Below are 20,575 nucleotides of genomic sequence, written 5' to 3' on the forward strand. Positions count from 1 at the left end.
CCCCCTGCTTAAGCCAGTACATGTCCAGGCCCGTCTGAAGTTTGCTAGAGTGCATTTGGATGATCCAGAAGAGGATTGGGAGAATGTCATATGGTCAGATGAAACCAAAATATAACTTTTTGGTAAAAACTCAACTCGTCGTGTTTGGAGGACAATGAAATGCTGAGTTGCATCCAAAGAACACCATACCTACTGTGAAGCATGGGTGTGGAAACATCATGCTTCGGGGCTGTTTTTCTGCAAAGGGACCAGGACGACTGATCCGTGTAAAGGAAAGAATGAATGGGGCCATGTATCGTGAGATTTTGAGTGAAAACCTCCTTCCATCAGCAAGGGCATTGAAGATGAAATGTGGCTGGGTCTTTCAGCATGACAATGATCCCAAACACACCGCCCGGGCAACGAAGGAGTGGCTTCGTAAGAAGCATTTCAAGGTCCTGGAGTGGCCTAGCCAGTCTCCAGATCTCAACCCCATAGAAAATCTTTGGAGGGAGTTGAAAGTCTGTGTTGCCCAGCCACAGCCCCAAAACATCACTGCTCTAGAGGAGATCTGCATGGAGGAATGGGCCAAAATACCAGCAACAGTGTGTGAAAACCTTGTGAAGACTTACAGAAAACGTTTGACCTGTGTCATTGCCAACAAAGGGTATATAACAAAGTATTGAGAAACTTTTGTTATTGACCAAATACTTATTTTCCACCATAATTTGCAAATAAATTCAAAAAAAATCCTGCAATGTGATTTTCTGGAAATGTTTTTCTCAATTTGTCTGTCATAGTTGACGTGTACCTATGATTAAAATTACAGGCCTCTCTCAACTTTTTAAGTGGGAGAACTTGCACAATTGGTGGCTGACTAAATACTTTTTTTCCCCACTGTAGCTCTCAGATACAGTGGGGGAAAAAATCGTTATTCACGATTCATATTCACGATTCACATAGGATTAATCTTTTCAAATCCAAAGTGCTGGAATACAGGGCCAAAAAACCCAAAGATATGTCACTGTCCAAATACTTTTATATGTTGCCTGGGGTTACAGAGACAGACGTTACAGCCAGTGGATGAGCTATTCCTCTTTCTCACACATCTCCCTCTGGGGTTGAAGGGCAGAGACCTGGGCCAACGGTTTCACATCCATCCCTCTACAGTCAGTAGGGTCATCGTCACTTGGGCCAGCTTTCCTTACACCCTGCTCGGAGCAGTTACTATCTGGATGTCACAAGAGGAAGTGAAGGCCAACCTGCCGGAGGAATTTAAAAGCTACCCAGACGCACAGGTCATCGTTGACTGCACCGAGCTCAGGTGTCAGACACCGTTCTCTCGTCTGCTGCAGAGTGAGATGTTCTCCAACTACAAACCGCACTGCACAATGAAGGCCTTAGTGGGAATAATAATTCATGGACCGATCACCTTTGTGTCCTCACTGTATACCGGCTCCATCAGCGACAAATAACTGTTCAAACAGTCAGGTATCCAACACTTTCTCACCGAGGACTGGGCAGCAATGGCCGACAAGGGGTTCCTCATCAATGACCTTGTCCCAGGGAAGGTCTGTGAAATAAATAGGCAGAACACTTCATGTGAAAATGTAAGATGGAATACATCAAGCATTTCCACAATAACAAGTATCACAAAAAGAATGGTAAAATCAAATAATTAAGACAGGTCAGTTTGGATTATATCTATTTTTTTTCTTATTTTGCGTTTGATCATAAAAACAATATATATCTATTTTTTTTTTTTACTTTTGTGTGGCGAACGGTTGAATATCAAGTCTGTTAATTTTTTTGTCATAGGCTACATAATGTATTCATATAGACACAGGATACACACAAGACTACCTGATGATGCTATGCAGGTCAGCAATCCAAACCCCAAAAGGAGAGACATTTTCAACTTCATGGTGTTAAGATGGTGCTCAAATGAATATGATTGGTAGACGGACATATATACAAAGTAACCAAGAGGATATAGTGTGAAAAGTCGGTTTGCTTGTGTCTGCTTCCTGTTGCCCTAAATTGAGCAACCACACTGACAGCAGTAACAACAACAGGCTAGGTGCTGTTCATGGTGACGCATATGTCTTTCATATAAGTAAAACTTGCTAACACTTTACTTAAAGCCTGCAGATATACAGTAATGCTTTATAAGTTGTTATAAAAAACTTGACATATTCTTTAGAATCTGGGTTGAGCAGGTAGTGTGAAGTAGAGGCAGAGAACAAAGGAACAGTTTTCAAACGTATTTTGAAGGTATGGTTTTCACAATAAAACGTAGCAATGATGTTCTAGACATCAATCCATATTCATAGTTAAGTTTTCCATACTTTGCGTTCACTTTTATCAGTTCATCCATTTCCACTACTCCTTCACTTTAAAACCATGCTAATTAAAATCAAACATACAAAAACTAAAAGGGGCACAGGAAGTGGTGCAGCCCAGGAGGCAGGCGGATCCACCACGCACCCTATTTCCTATATACTTTTGGGCCCTGGTCAAGTACTGCACTATGTAAGGAATAGTATGCCATTTGGGACGTACCCTAGAAGTGTGCCAATGGATCTGTGTGTGAGTGTGTTTGTGTGTGTGTGACAGGGCTATTTCCTGCCCTTGAAATCAAATAGATCACATTGAGTCTGTATTTCAAGTTTCTCTCTCTCGCTCTCTCTCCCCTTCTCCCCCCTTACCTTACCACGCCCCTTTTCCAAATGTCTCGCCCTCAGAGTTACAATGGCAGAGGAGGAGGAGAAGGGAGCAGGGTTGAGGGCACTGACCCAGAGAAGATCCAATTGGAGCAGAGTTACAGGGAGAGAGGAGAGGAAGGGAGAGGGAGGGTCAGAGAAAGTAGGGTCAGAGTCAGTGTCCGCATCAGCAATGTCTGAGAGCCTACACACTGAGACACAAACAGCAGACCGGGGTTCAAATACTATTTGAAATCATCTAAAATTCTTGATCTGTGCTTGATTGAGCTTGCCTGGCTTAATGTAACCAATAGAATAGTTCTGACAAGGTAAACGTTGCCCACTTGGCACTTCAGGCAGACTAAAGCAATCGCTCAAAAGTATTTGAAAGATTTGAAATAGTATTTCAACCCAGTTCTGGCGTACACTGGATTCTAAGCAGGGTCTGTTAAAAGATTACTACAACTGTTCAAATGATGAATTAATTGCTTGTTGTTCATTTACATGATATTGGTACGTAGAGAGAGATGTAAAGGAGTTCAGTGTCTTTTGGCTTGGGACGGGGAAGGCCATGGAAAGGCCCTGAATGCTTAGAATGTATCCCAAATAGTACCCTATTCCCTTTATAGAGCTTCTTGGTCCCTGGTCAAAAGTAGTGCACTATATAGGAAATAGGGTGCCAGACATTAGCGTTTGTACTGAAGCAGCTTCAATGTCAACAGTCGTCCATTCATACGCTTTCAAAACATACAAATATATAACACTGTAGATTTCATGATTCTTTTCTTATTGGTACATGCCAAATGTACTGTAGAACAGGGGTTTTCAAACTGTTCTTGCCGAGGGACCCCCGCCCAGGCAAACCGGCGACCCAGGGACCCAATCATAAGTTTGCAACAAAAAGAAAGTCACATCTTGTCTCATCATCAAGTGAACGATAATGGCAAGGAGAAGTAATACATTTTTTAAATGAATAGATTTGGTAGATAGTTTAATTACTTTGACCTCCTCACAGTACAAGAGGAAGTGTACATTTTAACATAGTCTATTAGCTAGAAAGGTATCTTGGCGGTGTAGAGAGAACTTTGCTGTTGTAAAGCAATTTTGCAATTCTACACATTTCTCCATTGAGCTGAGAGAACGTTTTGCTGTGTTGAAGCAAATTTTCAGCAATTCTCCACAGTTTGAGAGATAATTTTAGCAGTTACTCTGCTCCAACATTATAACAATATCAATGGGCAGTGCCCGGTTTTAGAAATGTTTGATTCTCCCTGACTGTCTAGCGTTTATTTGATTGTTAGTTCTCAAAGATAGTATTATTAAAACATATATATATATAGTTCAAAATCTTTTCTGCATGCTTTCTATCTGGGTTCGGTCGTTTAAGTTGACAATGAAACTGTTTTTCCATCCTGAAAATGTAATATTTCTCTGCTAATACAGGAGTAGTAAAGGCCTAGTTCACTAATTTTGCAGGATTTTTGTATTTGTATGTTTAATGATTTTTTTGATTTTGATAGAATTCCAGTCATTAGGCTAACGCTAGTTAGCATTGGCTTGCGAAACCACCTCTAACTTTCTTCATACTGGACACAGAGACATAAAAATGTTAAGTAAATAAAGGCCTTGCCAAAATCATGAAGTATCCCTTTAAGATGTCATGTGCTACATTTTGCCTGCTGGGGTTATATCTGTTTTGGTTATAAAAGTTTATTTGAAATTAAAAATAATTCTTACAACATTGCATTTACCTTTACATTTTAGTCATTTAGCAGACGCTCTTATTAAGAGCAACTTACAGTTAGTCCATTCATCTTAAGATAGCTAGGTGAGACAACCACATATCACAGTCGTAGCAAGTATATTTTTTCTCAATAATGAAGTTAACAGCTAAATCTGTGCTATTAGTAAAAAACTGGTGCACGCTTTTTTGGAGGGGGGGGATAAGACTTACTGATGTGTTATTTATGATTCTATTTGAAGAGGTAGGGTTTCGGACGTTTTCGGAACGTCTTTTTAACATAAGTAAAAAATACTTGTTATAATTAGAAAATTCATTACGATGTTGATTCTTTACAATATGGTTGGGATCAATTTTAATCCAAAAGCCAGTCAATGCAGGGAGTGATTTTAATCTACACAAACTTTGGACATAAATCGTTTCTCAATTTCAGTTTACTAAGAAGTCATTCACAGAAAGACTCACGTGAAGGTGAAATTACAGAGGAAGAACTTCTGGATGCAATTAAAGACTTTAAGTCTGGGAAAACTCCAGGGTTGGATGGCATACCAGTCGAGGTATACCAAACCTTTTTTGATATACTAAGAGGACCGTTATTAGCATGTTTTAACCACTCCTATGTAAATGGTAGATTATCTGACACTCAAGAAGAAGATCTCATTATTACTGAAACAGGATACAAGTGGAAAATATAAAGATCCAGTCCATTTACAAAATTGGAGGCCCCTTACACTTCAGTGTTGTGATGCAAAAATCCTAGCAAAATGTATAGCGCATAGAATTAAAAAAGGTATTGTCGGATATTATTCATTCTAATCAGACAGGTTTTTTACATGGAAGATACATTGGAGATAATATAAGGCAAGTATTGGAAACAATAGAACACTATGGAAAATATGGGAAACCAGGCCTGCTATTCATAGCAGACTTCGAAAAGGCATTTGATAAAGTTCGACTGGGGTTTATATATAAATGCCTGGAGCATTTCAATTTTGGAGAATGTCTTATAAAATGGGTCAAAATCATGTATAGTAACCCTAGGTGTAAAATAGTAAATAATGGCTATTTCTCAGAAAGTTTTAAACTGTCAAGAGGAGTGAAACAAGGTTGTCCACTATCGGCATATCTATTTATTGTGGCCATCGAGATGTTAGCTATTAAAATCAGATCCAATAATAATATCAGAGGATTAGAAATCCAGGGCTTAAAAACAAAGGTGTCATTGTACGCTGATGATTCATGTTTTCTTTTAAATCCACAACTAGAATCCCTCCACAGCCTCATAGAGGATCTATATACATTTTCTAACCTCTCTGGATTACAACCAAATTATGTACTATATTACATATTGGATCACTAAAAAATAAAATGTTTACATTACCATGTAGTTTACCAATAAAATGGTCTGATGGTGATGTGGATATACTCGGAATACATATCCCAAAGGAAATAAATGATCTCACTTCAATGAATTTTTATAGAAAGTTAGCAAAAATAGATAAGATTTTACTACCATGGAAAGGAAAATACCTGTCAATTTGTGGAAAAATCACCCTGATTAACTCTTTAGTATTATCCCAGTTTACCTATTTGCTTATGGTCTTGCCTACGCCTAGCGAACAGTTTTTTAAATTATATGAGAAAAAAATATTCAATTTTATTTGGAACGGCAAGCCAGACAAAATTAAAAGGACATATTTATATAATGAATATGAATTCGGAGGACAGAAATTATTAAATATTAAAGCATTAGACCTATCACTAAAAGCTTCAGTCATACAAAAGTTATACTTAAATCCGAACTGGTTCTCAAGCAAATTAGTAAGATTGTCTCACCCAATGTTCAAGAAAGGCCTTTTTCCCTTTATTCAGATTACAACAACTCATTTGCAGTTATTTGAAAAGGAAATCATCTCCCAAATATCACTATTTCTAAAACAAGCCATAGAAAGTTGGTTGCACTTTCAATTTAATCCTCCAGAAACGACAGAACAAATAATGCAACAAATATTGTGGTTAAATTCAAATATACTAATTCACAAAAAAACTTTATTTTTTGACAGAATGTTTAAAAAAGGTATAATCTTCGTAAATGATATCATCGGTAGGACTGGTGGAGTTATGTCGCACATGCAGCTAACATATGGAAATGTCTGCTCTACCCAAAATTACAACCAAATAATTGCAGCCTTACCGCAAAAGTGGAAGAGGAAAGTGGAAGGGGGAGAAAGTAAGGAACTTGTCTGTCGGCCTTGCATAGTCACTTTACCCCTACCAACACGTACAAAATACCTAGACTAACCTGTTATTTTATTGTGTTACTTTTTATTTTTATTTTACTTTATTTTATTTAGTAAATATTTCCTTAACGCTATTTTCTTAAAATGTGCTACTTAACCCTCCCGTTGTCCTAGGGTCAAAATGACCCGACACTGTGTTGAACCAACTTTATTTAATTTTTAGATTTTTTGGATCATTTGTGAGGAGGAGGCAGTGATACTTTCTTTAAAGTCTCACTGCCTCCTTCTCACAAATGATCCAAAAAATATAAAAATTAAATAAAGTTGGTTCAACACAGTGGCGGGTCATTTTGACCCTAGGACAACGGGAGGGTTAAGTGGCTGCTGAGGCACGCTTAGTTGAGGAAGTTACTTTAACTTCCTGTTTTACTCCGTATGTTCAACAAAAAGTATGGCAGCTCAATTACATTACATTGTTTTTCTATCAGCTCTTGTCCAAGGATCAGGTAAATATTCTACCATTCTACCTTTGCTCTAATATTCACTCTATTGATTAGATATGTATACCAATAATCTGATCGGAAAGGCCGGCAAGTGACAGGCAGTAGTGCTGATAGTTTCAATTGATGTTAGGGATGGGCTACTCACATGTTCGTTAGTAATTTTTTGCTATTTATTTATTTTTAAATCAAAGACAACGACAACAACAGCACAGTGACAACAAACATTCAAACATGATAAACAAACAACAAGAGGAAAGGCAAGACAGGGTAGCCTGGGTCCTACCAGGACACACAAGACACCCAGCGAGCCCTGTCAAAACACGCCAGGCTTCCTGTGTGACCTGGCAGGAGTCAGGCCTGGGAAGGAATTGATAAGCCACTCTTCACTCTTCTTCAGATAACTGTCACTGAAATATACTGGATATCCAGTCATATACCTGATATGTCATCCCTCCTACTGTACTTTACCACGTGTCTTGATGTCAGATCCCAAATAACCGTATCACAGAGGTTTTTCTCTGTATGGGGATAGGTTTTCTATCAGGGGGTAAGAACACTAGGGTAGATTACATGAATAACTAAAACTTACGATATCTCTCTGGTATTCTCTATTGTACAGCTGTTGAATGTTCCACTGATAATATTACTTTTGGAGTAGAATTCTGATATTTGATGCAAATAGAACTCTGATATTTTAAATATATATTATAATATTTGAAATGGAATAGAATTCTGATATTTTAAATAGATATTATAATATTTGAAATGTAATAGAATTCTGATATTTTAAATAGATATTATAATATTTGAAATGTAATAGAATTCTGATATTTTAAATAGATATTATAATATTTGAAATGGAATAGAATTCTGATATTTTAAATAGATATTATAATATTTGAAATGGAATATAATTCTGATATTTTAAATAGATATTATAATATTTGAAATGGAATATAATTCTGATATTTTAAATAGATATTATAATATTTGCAATTGAATATAATTATGATATTATGATATTTCATTGAAAGTAGTTATATCTGGGGTTTTTTCATTTGTTTTTTTTTAATGTTTGTTTAAAAAAAATTAGGGGGTAGATCAGCTTTAATATTAAGCTTTTTAAAAATATTTTTCCCTTTATTACTTTCCAACCCCACCACCCCTTCCCTAATTGGAGTAAACTAGTGAACAACAATGCTTAGGCCTCTACTTCCAGCTTATACATACTATATACATTTTATGGACACAGTCAATTCTACAATAATTATATTTTGTTTGTTTTTACTCCTGAACTTCCTCTACCCTCAACCTCTCCAATAATTTTCATGATGTCCATCCGGTTTGCTTCTATATGCCATATCTTTCTAACTGTGCTCTTTCACAAAAGCTCTCAACCTAAAACCTATATAGTTATTATGGACACAGTATGCTTTACATTAGTTATCTTGTTGTTATTAGTTGTTATTAGTTGTTATTAGTCCCATCCTTCAACACCACACATCTATCTCTCAACACCATCCATATTGGATTTGTATTTGCCATATACAGTGGCTTGCGAAAGTATTCACCCCCCTTGGCATTTTTCCTATTTTGTTGCCTTACAACCTGGGATTAAAATTTATTTTTGGGGGGTTTGTATCATTTGATTTACACAACATGCCTACCACTTTGAAGATGCAAAGTTTTTTTATTGTGAAACAAATACGAAATAAGACAAAAGAACAGAAAACTTGACCGTGCATAACTATTCACAATTTCCATATGTTTTTGTTAGCTGCATGTGCAACATAACTCCACCAGCCCTACCGATGATATCATTTACGAAGAGTATACCTTTTTAAAACACATTTTCAAAAAATAATAATTTTTTATCAATTAGTACATTTGAGTTTAACCACAATATTTGTTGCATTATTTCTTCTGTCGTTTCTGGAGGATTAAATTGAAATTGTAACCAATATGGCTTGTTTTAGAAATAGTGATATTTGGGAGATTATTTCCTTTTCAAATAACTGAAAGTGAGAGGTTGTATTCTGAATAAAGGGAAAAAGGCCATTCTTGAACACTGGGTGAGACAATCTTACTAATTTGCTAGAGAACCAGTTCGGATTTAAGTATAACTTTTGTATGACTGAAACTTTTAGTGATAGGTATAATGCTTTAATATTTAATAATTTCTGTCCTCAGAAATTGTTCCAAATAAAATTGAATATTTTTTTCTCCTATCATTTAAAAAACTGTTTGCTAGGCGTAGGCAAGACCATAAGCAAATAGGTAAAATGGGATAATACTAAAGAGTTAATCAGGGTGATTTTTCCACAAATTGACAGGTATTTACCTTTCCATGGTAGCAAGATCTTATCTATTTTTGCTAACTTTCTATTCAAATGTATTTCATTTGGGATATGTATTCCGAGTATATCCACATCACCATCAGACCATTTTATTGGTAAACTACATGGTAATGTACATTTTTTATTTTTGAATGATCCAAAACGTAATATAGTACATTTATCACAATTTGGTTGTAATCCAGAGAAGTAGTTCTATCTGTTGACATGGATCAATTGGTTAGTTAGTAGAGTCATTTGTTGAAGCATACTGTTCTGTATAGGATTAGTATAAAAGCATGAGAAACATGTTGAGCCACAGGATGTGGAAAGCCACAGCTTCAGCAGCGAGGGTAGGGGGTGATACATTGACAGAACGTTGACAGCCATTTATAAGCCAACTGGTTTCATGATGGATATATATTTTAGACCACAAACTCTACAATGAAAAGAAACACACTTTAATGCATGAAACATCACCCATCATACTGTATCTTATAACAGGTCTCGGAATTAAGGGGGGTTTAGTACAATGCATAGCATCAAATAGCCCCCGCGATATGCAACTTTTCAGGGAAGTAGTCAGGAAAGCAGTCAGGAAAGCAAAGGCTAACTTTTTCAAACAGAAATTTGCATCCTGTAGCACTAACTCCAACAAGTTTTGGGACACTGTAAAGTCCATGGAGAATAAGAGCACTTCCTCCCAGTTGCCCACTGCACTGAGGCTAGGAAACACTATCACCACCGATAAATCTACAATAATCGAGAATTTCAACAAGCATTTTGCTACAGCTGGCCATGCTTTCCATCTGGCTACCACTACCCCGGCCACCAACTCAACACCCTCCGCTACAACTTGCCCATGCCCCCCCCCCGCTTCTCCTTCACACAAATTCAGACAGCTGACGTTTTGAAAGAGCTGCAAAATCTGGACCCCTACAAATCAGCTGGGCTAGACAATCTGGACCCTTTCTTTCTAAAACTAGCCGCGAAATTGTCGCAACCCCTATTACTAGTCTGTTCAACCTCTCTTTCATAACGTCTGAGATCCCCAGAGATTGGAAAGCTGCCGCGGTCATCCCCCCTCTTCAAAGGGGGTGACACTCTAGATCCAAACTGCTACAGACCTATATCCATCCTGCCCTGCCTTTCGAAAGTATTTGAAAGCCAAGTTAACAAACAGATCACCGACCATTTCGAATACCACCGTACCTTCTCCGCTATGCAATCCGGTTTCCGAGCTGGTCATGGGTGCACTTCAGCCACGCTCAAGGTCCTAAACGATATTATAACCGCGATTGATAATAGACAGTACTGTGCAGCCGTCTTCATCGACCTGGCCAAGGCTTTCGACTCTGTCAACCACCGCATTCTTATTGGCAGACTAAATAGCCTTGGTTTCTCAAATGACTGCCTCGCCTGGTTCACCAACTACTTCTCAGATAGAGTTCAGTGTGTCAAATCGGAGGGCCTGTTGTCTGGACCTATGGCAGTCTCTATGGGGGTGCCACAGGGTTCAATTCTTGGGCCGACACTTTTCTCCGTGTATATCAATGATGTCGCTCTTGCTGCTGGTGACTCTCAGATCCACCTCTACGCAGACGACACCATTTTGTATACATCTGGCCCTTCATTGGACACTGTGTTAACAAACCTCCAAACGAGCTTCAATGCCATACAACACTCCTTCAGTAGCCTCCAATTGCTCTTAAACACTAGTAAAACTAAATGCTTTTCAATCGAACGCTGCTGGCACCCGCCCACCCGACTAGAATCACCACTCTCGACGGGTCTGACCTAGAGTATGTGGACAACTACAAATACCTAGGTGTCTGGTTAGACTGTAAACTCTCCTTCCAGACTCACATAAAGAATCTCCAATCCAAAGTTAAATCTAGAATCGGCTTCCTATTTCGCAACAAAGCCTCCTTCACTCATGCTGCCAAACATGCCCTCGTAAAACTGACTATCCTACCGATCCTTGACTTCGGCGATGTCATTTACAAAATAGCCTCCAACACTCTACTCAGCAAATTGGATGTAGTCTATCACAGTACCATCCGTTTTGTCTCCAAAGCCCCATACACTACCCACCACTGTGACCTGTACGCTCTTGTTGGCTGGTCCTCACTACATGTTCGTCGTCAAACCCACTGGCTCCAGGCCATCTATAAATCACTGCTAGGCAAATCCCGCCTTATCTTCGCTCATTGGTCACCATAGCAGCACCCACCCGTAGTCTGCGCTCCAGCAGGTATATCTCACTGGTCATTCCCAAAGCCAACACCTCCTTTGGCCGCCATTCCTTCCAGTTCTCTGCTGCCAATGACTGGAACGAATTGCAAAAATCTCTGAAGCTGGAGACTCTTATCTCCCTCACTAACTTTAAGCATCAGTTGTCAGAGCACCTTACCGATCACTGCACCTGTACACAGCCCATCTGAAATTAGCCCACCCAACTACCTCATCCCTATATTGTTATTTATTTTGCTCTTTTGCACCCCAGTATCTCTATTTGCACATAATCTCTTGCACATCTAGCATTCCAGTGTTAATACTATTGTAATTATTTTGCACTATAGCCTATTTATTGCCTTACCTCCATAACTTGCTACATTTGCACACACTGTATATATATTTTCTGTTGTATTTTTGACTTTATGTTTTTTTACCCCATATGTAACTCTGTGTTGTTTTTATCGCACTGCTTTGCTTTATCTTGGCCAGGTCGCAGTTGTAAATGAGAACTTGTTCTCAACTGGCTTACCTGGTTAAATAAAGGTGAAATAAAAATAAAAAATAAAAATAAAAAGAGGCAAAGTGTTTTGTGATTCATGCTAATTCAACTATAGTTGCCATAAATATACTGTTGCACTGTTCTGTATTACAAGCAGCAAACGAAGTAGCAAAAAAAGACAAATTAAGCAATTTCTTAATGAGCATTACTCTGCGAGTTGAGTGGACTTCAAAAGGACAAGAATTTGAGCTAATGTGTTACAGTTTGTTTACTTAACCCCTTGCCATTGACTCACCGGTGTCAATCTAAACAAAATATGTCCGTTTAAACTAGAGATATCTGTGTTTTTGCATGCGTTGCGTCTCAATCCACCACATCCACCTATGGCGGCCTTCCACATATGCGATGGAAGGTGGCCGAGCTACAGCGGTGTGTCAGACCATGAGACATCCTGAAAATCTGTCTGCTCACAAAACGTCTGTAGTGTCCGAACAGTTTAATAATGTGACCACTCTATAGAAAGATGAGACTCTCACCAACACGAAGTTGGTCTCCGGTGGTCTCTGTAAAACATTTATACCTACCCAAAAAAAAGGGGTTAAATATGTGTGAAAATATATACACTATTGTTCAAAAGTTTGGGGTCACTTAGAAATGTCCTTGTTTTCGAAAGAAAAGCATAAAATAACATCAAATTGATCAGAAATACAGTGTAGACATTGTTAATGTTGTAAATGGCTATTGTAGCTGGAAACGGCTGATTTTTTATGGAATATCTACATAGGCGTACAGAGGCCCATTATCAGCAACCATCAGTCCTGTGTTCCAATGGCACGTTGTGTTTGCTAATCCAAGTTTATCATTTTAAAAGGCTAATTGATCATTAGAAAACCCTCTTGCAATTATGTTAGCACAGCTGAAAACTGTTGTGCTGATTAAAGAAGCAATAAAACTGGCCTTCTTGAGACTAGTTGAGTATCTGGAGCATCAGCAATTGTGGGTTCGATTACAGGATCAAAATGGCCAGAAACAAATAACTTTCTTCTGAAACTCATCAGTCTATTCTTGTTCTGAGAAATGAAGGCTATTCCATGCAAGAAATTGCCAAGAAACTGAAGATCTCGTACAACGCTGTGTACTACTCCCTTCACAGAACAGCGCAAACTGGCTCTAACCAGAATAGAAAGAGATGGGGGTGCTTTGGTGGTGGTAAAGTGGGAGATTTGTACAGGGTAAAAGGGATCTTGAAGAAGGAAGGCTATCACTCAATTTTGCAACGCCATGCCATACCCTATGGACGGCGCTTGATTGGAGCCAATTTCCTCCTACAACAGGACAATGACCCAAAGCACAGCTCCAAACTATGCAATAACTATTTAGGGAAGAAGCAGTCAGCTGGTATTCTGTCTATAATGGAGTGGCCAGCACAGTCACCGGATCTCAACCCTATTGAGCTGTTGTGGGAGCAGCTTGACCGTATGGTACGTAAGAAGTGCCCATCAAGCCAATCCAACTTGTGGGAGGTGCTTCAGGAAGCATGGGGTAAAATCTCTTCAGATTACCTCAACAAATTGACAACTAGAATGCCAAAGGTCTGCAAGGCTGTAATTGCTGCAAATGGAGGATTCTTTGACGAAAGCAAAGTTTGAAGGACACAATTATTATTTCAATTAAAAATCATTATTTCTAACCTTGTCAATGACTACATTTCCTATTCATTTTGCTATATTTCCTATTCAAACTCATTTCATGTATGTTTTCATGGAAAACAAGGAAATTTCTAGGTGACCCCAAACTTTTGAACGGTAGTGTATATTTCCTGAGCTTTCTTATATCTCCTAGATATAGGACAGACACTTCAAAACATTATTCCTTATTATTTATTTTTTGACTGTCTTTTTTGCCATTTATAAATGTGTTATTCAATGTGTTTCTATAGGCTATAGTAGTAAAGGCCAAATTCGATATTTTATCAAATAATTGTTTTATATATATATTTTTAGACCTAAAGGGTCCTACAATTCTAAATCAAATAGCTAAGTGATCCATCTTAAAACAATTCCATATGTCAGCTTAGAACCCTCCCTCTAAAATTCTAAGTTGAATGAACATACAATTCAACTTGAGAATGTACAGTATGTTGGTTCAGCTACAGCGCCTTCAGAAAGTATTCATACCCCTTGACTTATTCCACATTTGGTTGTGTTACAGCCTGAATTCAAAATGCGTTAAACATATTTTTTTTCTGACCCATCTACACACAATTCCCCATAATGACAAGGTGAAACGAGTCCATACTTTGTAGAATAACCTTTGGCAGCGATTACAGCTGTGAGTCTTTCTGGGCAAGTCTCTAAGAGCTTTCCACACCTGTATCGTGCAACATTTTCCCATTATTACTTTCAAAATTCTTCAAGCTCTGTCAAATTGGTTGCTGATCATTGCAAGACGACCATTTTCAGGTCTTGCCATATATTTTCAAGTAGATGAAAGTCAAAACTGTAACTCAGCCACTCAGGAACATGCATTGTCTTCTTAACACTATTGCACACAGAGTGAGTCCATGCAACTCATTATGTGACTTGTTATGCAAATTTTTACTACTTATTTAGGCTTGCCATAACAAAGGGGTTGAATACGTATTGACTCAAGACCTTTCAGCTTTTCATTTTTAATTACTTTGCAAAAACATTCGCATTATGGGGTATCGTGTGTAGGCCAGTGACAAAACAATCTGAATTCACTCCATTTTAAATTAAGGCTGTAACGTAACAAAATGTTCAAAAAGTCAAGGGGTATGAATACTTTCTGAAGGCACCGTATATATTCCCAAATGTTGAGCAAACGCACAATCCCACTGCAGCTGGTTGCCTTACAATTGTACATTGAATCAACATCTATTTATTTTTTACAGTGATCTTGATAGACTGTTTCATTTTTACATGAAGTTTTCTGTCTGTTTATTTCACAGAGTCCAGCACCGAGACTCTGAAACTGTTTGTACTGAAGGGACAAAATGTTCGTCTGGATGTCCAGGGATATGCTAAACTAAAATATATTTATGATTTAAAGTGGACGTTTAACATATCTCACAATTTAGTAAAATACTTAAATGAATCATCAAAAGTGAAAGCATTTCCTAAATACCAAGGCAGGGTTGAGTTTAGTGAGGGAAACTTCTCTCTGCTACTGAAGAACCTACAGGAAGGAGACAGTGGACTTTACCATGCAGTAGTGAGTGGTGAAGAAAACACAGATGTTGCCAAGTACCAGATATCAGTTCATGGTAGGATTTCCTCCTTCCTTCCCTCCCGCTCTTCTTTTGTATCACTATGGTTACAGAGCTGTAGCAATCAGTAGTGAAATGTGAATTCTATCTCAGGTTAAATGAACTCTAATTTACTGCAGCTTAAGGTACAGAAAATGTCAACCACAGTAAATGGTGACTAGAAAAATGATCAGCCATTTGTCGTATGTGTTTCTGTGTAAATGGATAGGCATGCGTGTGTGCATTTGTGTGTTTTTCTAACCCTATCTATTTGTCTGTTTATCTATGTGTTTTCAGAGAGAGTTGAGCCTCCGGTACTGACAGTGGACCCTGTCTCCACCAAGAGTGACCCCTGTAATGCGAATGTAACCTGCAGAGGTCAGAACAGCTCTGTCACCTCCAGCTGTAACAACAGCACCTGCTCTCAGGTGGGAGGAGAGAGTAGAGGGGCTGAGACCTCCACTGTCCCCCTGCTCTCTGTCTATGTGGCAGGGGGTTCCATCATCTGTAACCACAGCAACCAAGTCAGCTGGGCCAACGACACCAAGGAGATCGAAACGATTTGTGTATCTAAATCTGGTAAGACATTCCCATGCATGCACACACACACACACACACACACACACACACACACACACACACACACACACACACACACACACACACACATACACACACACACACACACACACACTAAATTAGACTAGATGAGATTTGATATGCTATGTTGACGTTGAGATTTTGATGTCACTGTATTTCCACGAAGCGGACCACAACTACGCTGTCACAGTCGTCATCATCTTCATCTTCATCATCATCTTCACCTTGGTTGGATGTGCCCTTTTTTATTGGCGAAAGCCAAATAAAGGTGAAGTCACAGTTCCTGCTGCAGGACCACTCTTATTACAGAAACCTTATTATATTAATTAAGCTACTGTGAATACCGTAGATAACAGGCTGTAATGATTTCACATTATATATATATATATATATATACAGTGAAAGAGAAAAAAGTATTTGATCCCCTGCTGATTTTGTACGTTTGACCACTGACAAAGACATGATCAGTCTATAATTTTAATGGTAGGTTTATTTGAACAGTGAGAGACAAAATAACAAAACAAAAATCCAGAAAAACGCATGTAAAAAATGTTATAAATTGATTTGCATTTTAATGAGGGAAATAAGTATTTGACCCCTCTGCAAAACATTACTTAATACTTGGTGGCAAAACCCTTGTTGGCAATCACAGAGGTCAGATGTTTCTTGTAGTTGGCCACCAGGTTTGCACACATCTCAGGAGGGATTTTGTCCCACTCCTCTTTGCAGATCTTCTCCAAGTCATTAAGGTTTCGAGGCTGACGTTTGGCAACTCGAACCTTCAGCTCACTCCACAGATTTTCTATGGGATTAAGGTCTGGAGACTGGCTAAGCCACTCCAGGACCTTAATATGCTTCTTCTTGAGCCACTCCTTTGTTGCCTTGGCCGTGTGTTTTGGGTCATTGTCATGCTGGAATACCCATCCACAACCCATTTTCAATGCCCTGGCTGAGGGAAGGAGGTTCTAACCCAAGATTTGACGGTACATGGCCCCGTCCATCGTCCCTTTGATGCGGTGAAGTTGTCCTGTCCCCTTAGCAGAAAAACACCCACAAAGCATAATGTTTCCACCTCCATGTTTGACGGTGGGGATGGTGTTCTTGGGGTCATAGGCAGCATTCCTCCTCCTCCAAACACGGCGAGTTGAGTTGATGCCAAAGAGCTCGATTTTGGTCTCATCTGACCACAACACTTTCATCCAGTTCTCCTCTGAATCATTCAGATGTTCATTGGCAAACTTCAGACGGCCCTGTATATGTGCTTTCTTGAGCAGGGGGACCTTGCGGGCGCTGCAGGATTTCAGTCCTTCACGGCGTAGTGTGTTACCAATTGTTTTCTTGGTGACTATGGTCCCAGCTGCCTTGAGATCATTGACAAGATCCCCCCGTGTAGTTCTGGGCTGATTCCTCACCGTTCTCATGATCATTGCAACTTCACAAGGTGAGATCTTGCATGGAGCCCCAGGCCGAGGGAGATTGACAGTTATTTTGTGTTTCTTCCATTTGCGAATAATCGCACCAACTGTTGTCACCTTCTCACCAAGCTGCTTGGCAATGGTCTTGTAGCCCATTCTGGCCTTGTGTAGGTCTACAATCTTGTCCCTGACATCCTTGGAGAGCTCTTTGGTCTTGGCCATGGTGGAGAGTTTGGAATCTGGTTGATTGATTGCTTCTGTGGACAGGTGTCTTTTATACAGCTAACAAGCTGAGATAAGGAGCACTCCCTTTAAGAGTGTGCTCCTAATCTCAGCTCATTACCTGTATAAAAGACACCTGGGAGCCTGAAATCTTTCTGATTGAGAGGGGGTCAAATACTTATTTCCCTCATTAAAATGCAAATCAATTTATAACATGTTTGACATGCGTTTTTCTGGATTTCTTTGTTGTTATTCTGTCTCTCACTGTTCAAATAAACCTACCATTAAAATTATAGACTGATCATTTCTTTGTCAGTGGGCAAACACAATATCAGCAGAGGATCAAATACTTTTTTCCCTCACTGTATATATATATATATATATATATATATATATATATATATATATATATATATATATATATATATTACATATATATAAAAATATATACAGTACCAGTTAAAAGTTTGGACACCAACTAATTCAAGGGTTTTTCCTTATTTGTACTATTTTCTACATTGCAAACAATAGTGAAGACATCAAAACTATGAAATAACACAAATGGAATCATGTAGTAACCAAAAAAGTGTTAAACAAATCAAAATATATTTTAGATGTTAGATTCTTCAAAGTAGCCACCCTTTGCCTTGATTACAGCTTTGCACACTCTCTGCATTCTCTCAACCAGTTTCATGAGGTAATAACCTGGAATGCGTTTCAATTAGCAGGTGTGCCTTCTTTAAAGTTAATTTGTGGAATTTCTTTCCTTCTTAATGCGTTTGAGCCAATCAGTTGTGTTGTGACAAGGTAGGGGTGGTATACAGAAGATGGCTCTATTTGGTAAAAGACCAAGTCCATATTACGGCAAGAACAGCTCAAATAAGCAAAGAGAAACAACAGTCCATCATTACTTTAAGACATGAAGGTCAGTCAATACGGAAAATGTCAAGAACTTTGAACGTTTCTTCAAGTGCAGTCGCAGAAACCATCAAGCGCTATGATGAAAGTGTCTCTCATGAGGACCGCCACAGGAAAGAAAGACCCAGAGATACCTCTGCTGCAGAGGATACATTCATTAGAATAACTGCACCTCAGATTGCAGCCCAAATAAATGCTTCACAGAGTTCAAGTAACAGACACATCTCAACATCAAATGTTCAGAGGTTCAGGCCTTCATGGTTGAATTGCTGCAAAGAAACCACTACTAAAGGACACCACTAATAAGAAGAGACTTGCTTGGGCCAAGAAACACGAGTAATGAACCTTAGACCCATGGAAATCTGTCCTTTGGTCTGATGAATCCAAATTTGAGATTTTTGGTTCCAACCGCCTTGTCTTTGTGAGATGCAGAGTAGGTGAACAAATTATCTCTGCATGTGTGGTTCCCACCGTTAAACATGGAGGAGGAGTTGTGATGGTGTGGGGGTGCTTTGCTGGTGACACTGTAGGTGATTTATTTAGAATTCAAGGCACACTTAACCAGCATGGCTACCACTGCATTCTGCAGCAATAAGCCATCCCATCTGGTTTGCGCATAGTGGGACTATCATTTGTTTTTCAACAGGACAATGACCCAACACACACCTCAAGGCTGTGTAAGGGCTATTTGACCAAGGAGAGTGATGGAGTGCTGCATCAGATGACCTGGCCTCCACAATCGCCCGACCTCAACCCAATTGAGATGGTTTGGGATGAATTGGACCGCAGAGTGAAGGAAAACTAGCCAACAAGTGCTCAGCATATGTGGGAACTCCTTCAAGACTGTTGGAAAAGCATTCCAGGTGAAGCTGGTTGAAAGAATGACAAGAGTGTGCAAAGCTATCATCAAGGCAAAGGGTGGCTACTTTGAAGAATCTCAAATATATTTTGATTTGTTTAATTTTTGGGTTACTACATGATTCCATATGTGTTATTTCATAGTTTTGATGTCTTCACTATTATTCTATAATGTAGAAAATAGTAAAAACACTGGAATGAGTAGGTGTGTCCAAACTTTTGACTGGTCCCGTATATATACACTCATAGTGAATCTTTATTGGATTTATGTGGTTTGTTTATAGGTGGCAAAAGGGAAATTAATACAGATTATGCTACAGTTGGGGTAAGATCCATCAGATATTTAACATCACTGATACTGTGTCGTTGTGGATGACATGTAAAAAATGCAGTTAATGGAAAATTGATGAAACCTGAATTACCGATAAACTCATGTTCATTTCTCATATTGCTTATATTGTAGAGCATTTAACAGTCACTGAGAAATATTAAATGAATTGATTTGAGGTCATTAAAGGCCTTGTTTTATACCTGGGTCACCATTCATAAATTCCTAGTGAAGTTATTGCTGTATGTTTTCATTCTCCAGACTCCAGATAACAGTCAAGCAGGTGGTGAAGAGCAGGTGTCTCCAGGTGAAGGTCCAGCATCACTCACCATCTACAGTGAGGCAGGAGACCCCCATCTCCAGCCTGTGAACCACCCCATGACCTTCATCAAATTCAGTGTTGTAACCAAATAATGTCTCATAATTTGTTTTACAGATTCATCTTATGTTTTGAGATAGTAGATAACAGTTTAATACTAAAATATAAATGAGTATGAATAATTTACATCAAATAAAACTAATTTCAGTAATGTGCATTGACATAAACAATGAAAACACTGTTGGAGTTTGTGTTGCAGAGATGCACTTGGAAAGTAAAGGAATAAATACACAAGATGGGTTGAATAAATATATATATGTATTTTAGACATGTATTTTTTTATTTATTTTTTATAAAGAATTTCACATGAAAACAAACAAAACAAACAATGAAATCTCGACCTCCATCCCTA

At 38.6% G+C, this 20,575-nt stretch overlaps 1 protein-coding gene across 1 annotated transcript; it reads left to right on the forward strand.

The window, feature by feature from the left end:
- The first annotated feature begins 1,214 nt into the window (after window positions 1–1,214).
- Window positions 1,215–20,350, forward strand: LOC121534672 (natural killer cell receptor 2B4-like). The gene is made up of 6 exons (XM_041841255.2): window positions 1,215–1,335; window positions 15,336–15,521; window positions 15,801–16,082; window positions 16,270–16,371; window positions 19,801–19,841; window positions 20,106–20,350. Exons 1-6 carry the CDS (start codon window positions 1,215–1,217, stop codon window positions 20,256–20,258), a joined length of 885 nt encoding a protein of 294 aa, XP_041697189.2. The 3' UTR covers window positions 20,259–20,350.
- The last annotated feature ends 225 nt before the right edge of the window (window positions 20,351–20,575 follow it).

Source organism: Coregonus clupeaformis, chromosome 21 (genome assembly GCF_020615455.1).
Source record: "Coregonus clupeaformis isolate EN_2021a chromosome 21, ASM2061545v1, whole genome shotgun sequence".
NCBI lineage: Eukaryota > Metazoa > Chordata > Actinopteri > Salmoniformes > Salmonidae > Coregonus > Coregonus clupeaformis.

Coding starts and splice junctions, on each gene's coding strand:
- LOC121534672 (XM_041841255.2), top strand. CDS start 1,215: ATGTCACAAGAGGAAGTGAAGGCCAACCTGCCGGAGGAATTTAAAAGC. Junction 15,522..15,800: donor GTACCAGATATCAGTTCATG/GTAGGATTTCCT, acceptor ATGTGTTTTCAG/AGAGAGTTGAGCCTCCGGTA. Junction 16,372..19,800: donor TTGGCGAAAGCCAAATAAAG/GTGAAGTCACAG, acceptor GTTTGTTTATAG/GTGGCAAAAGGGAAATTAAT.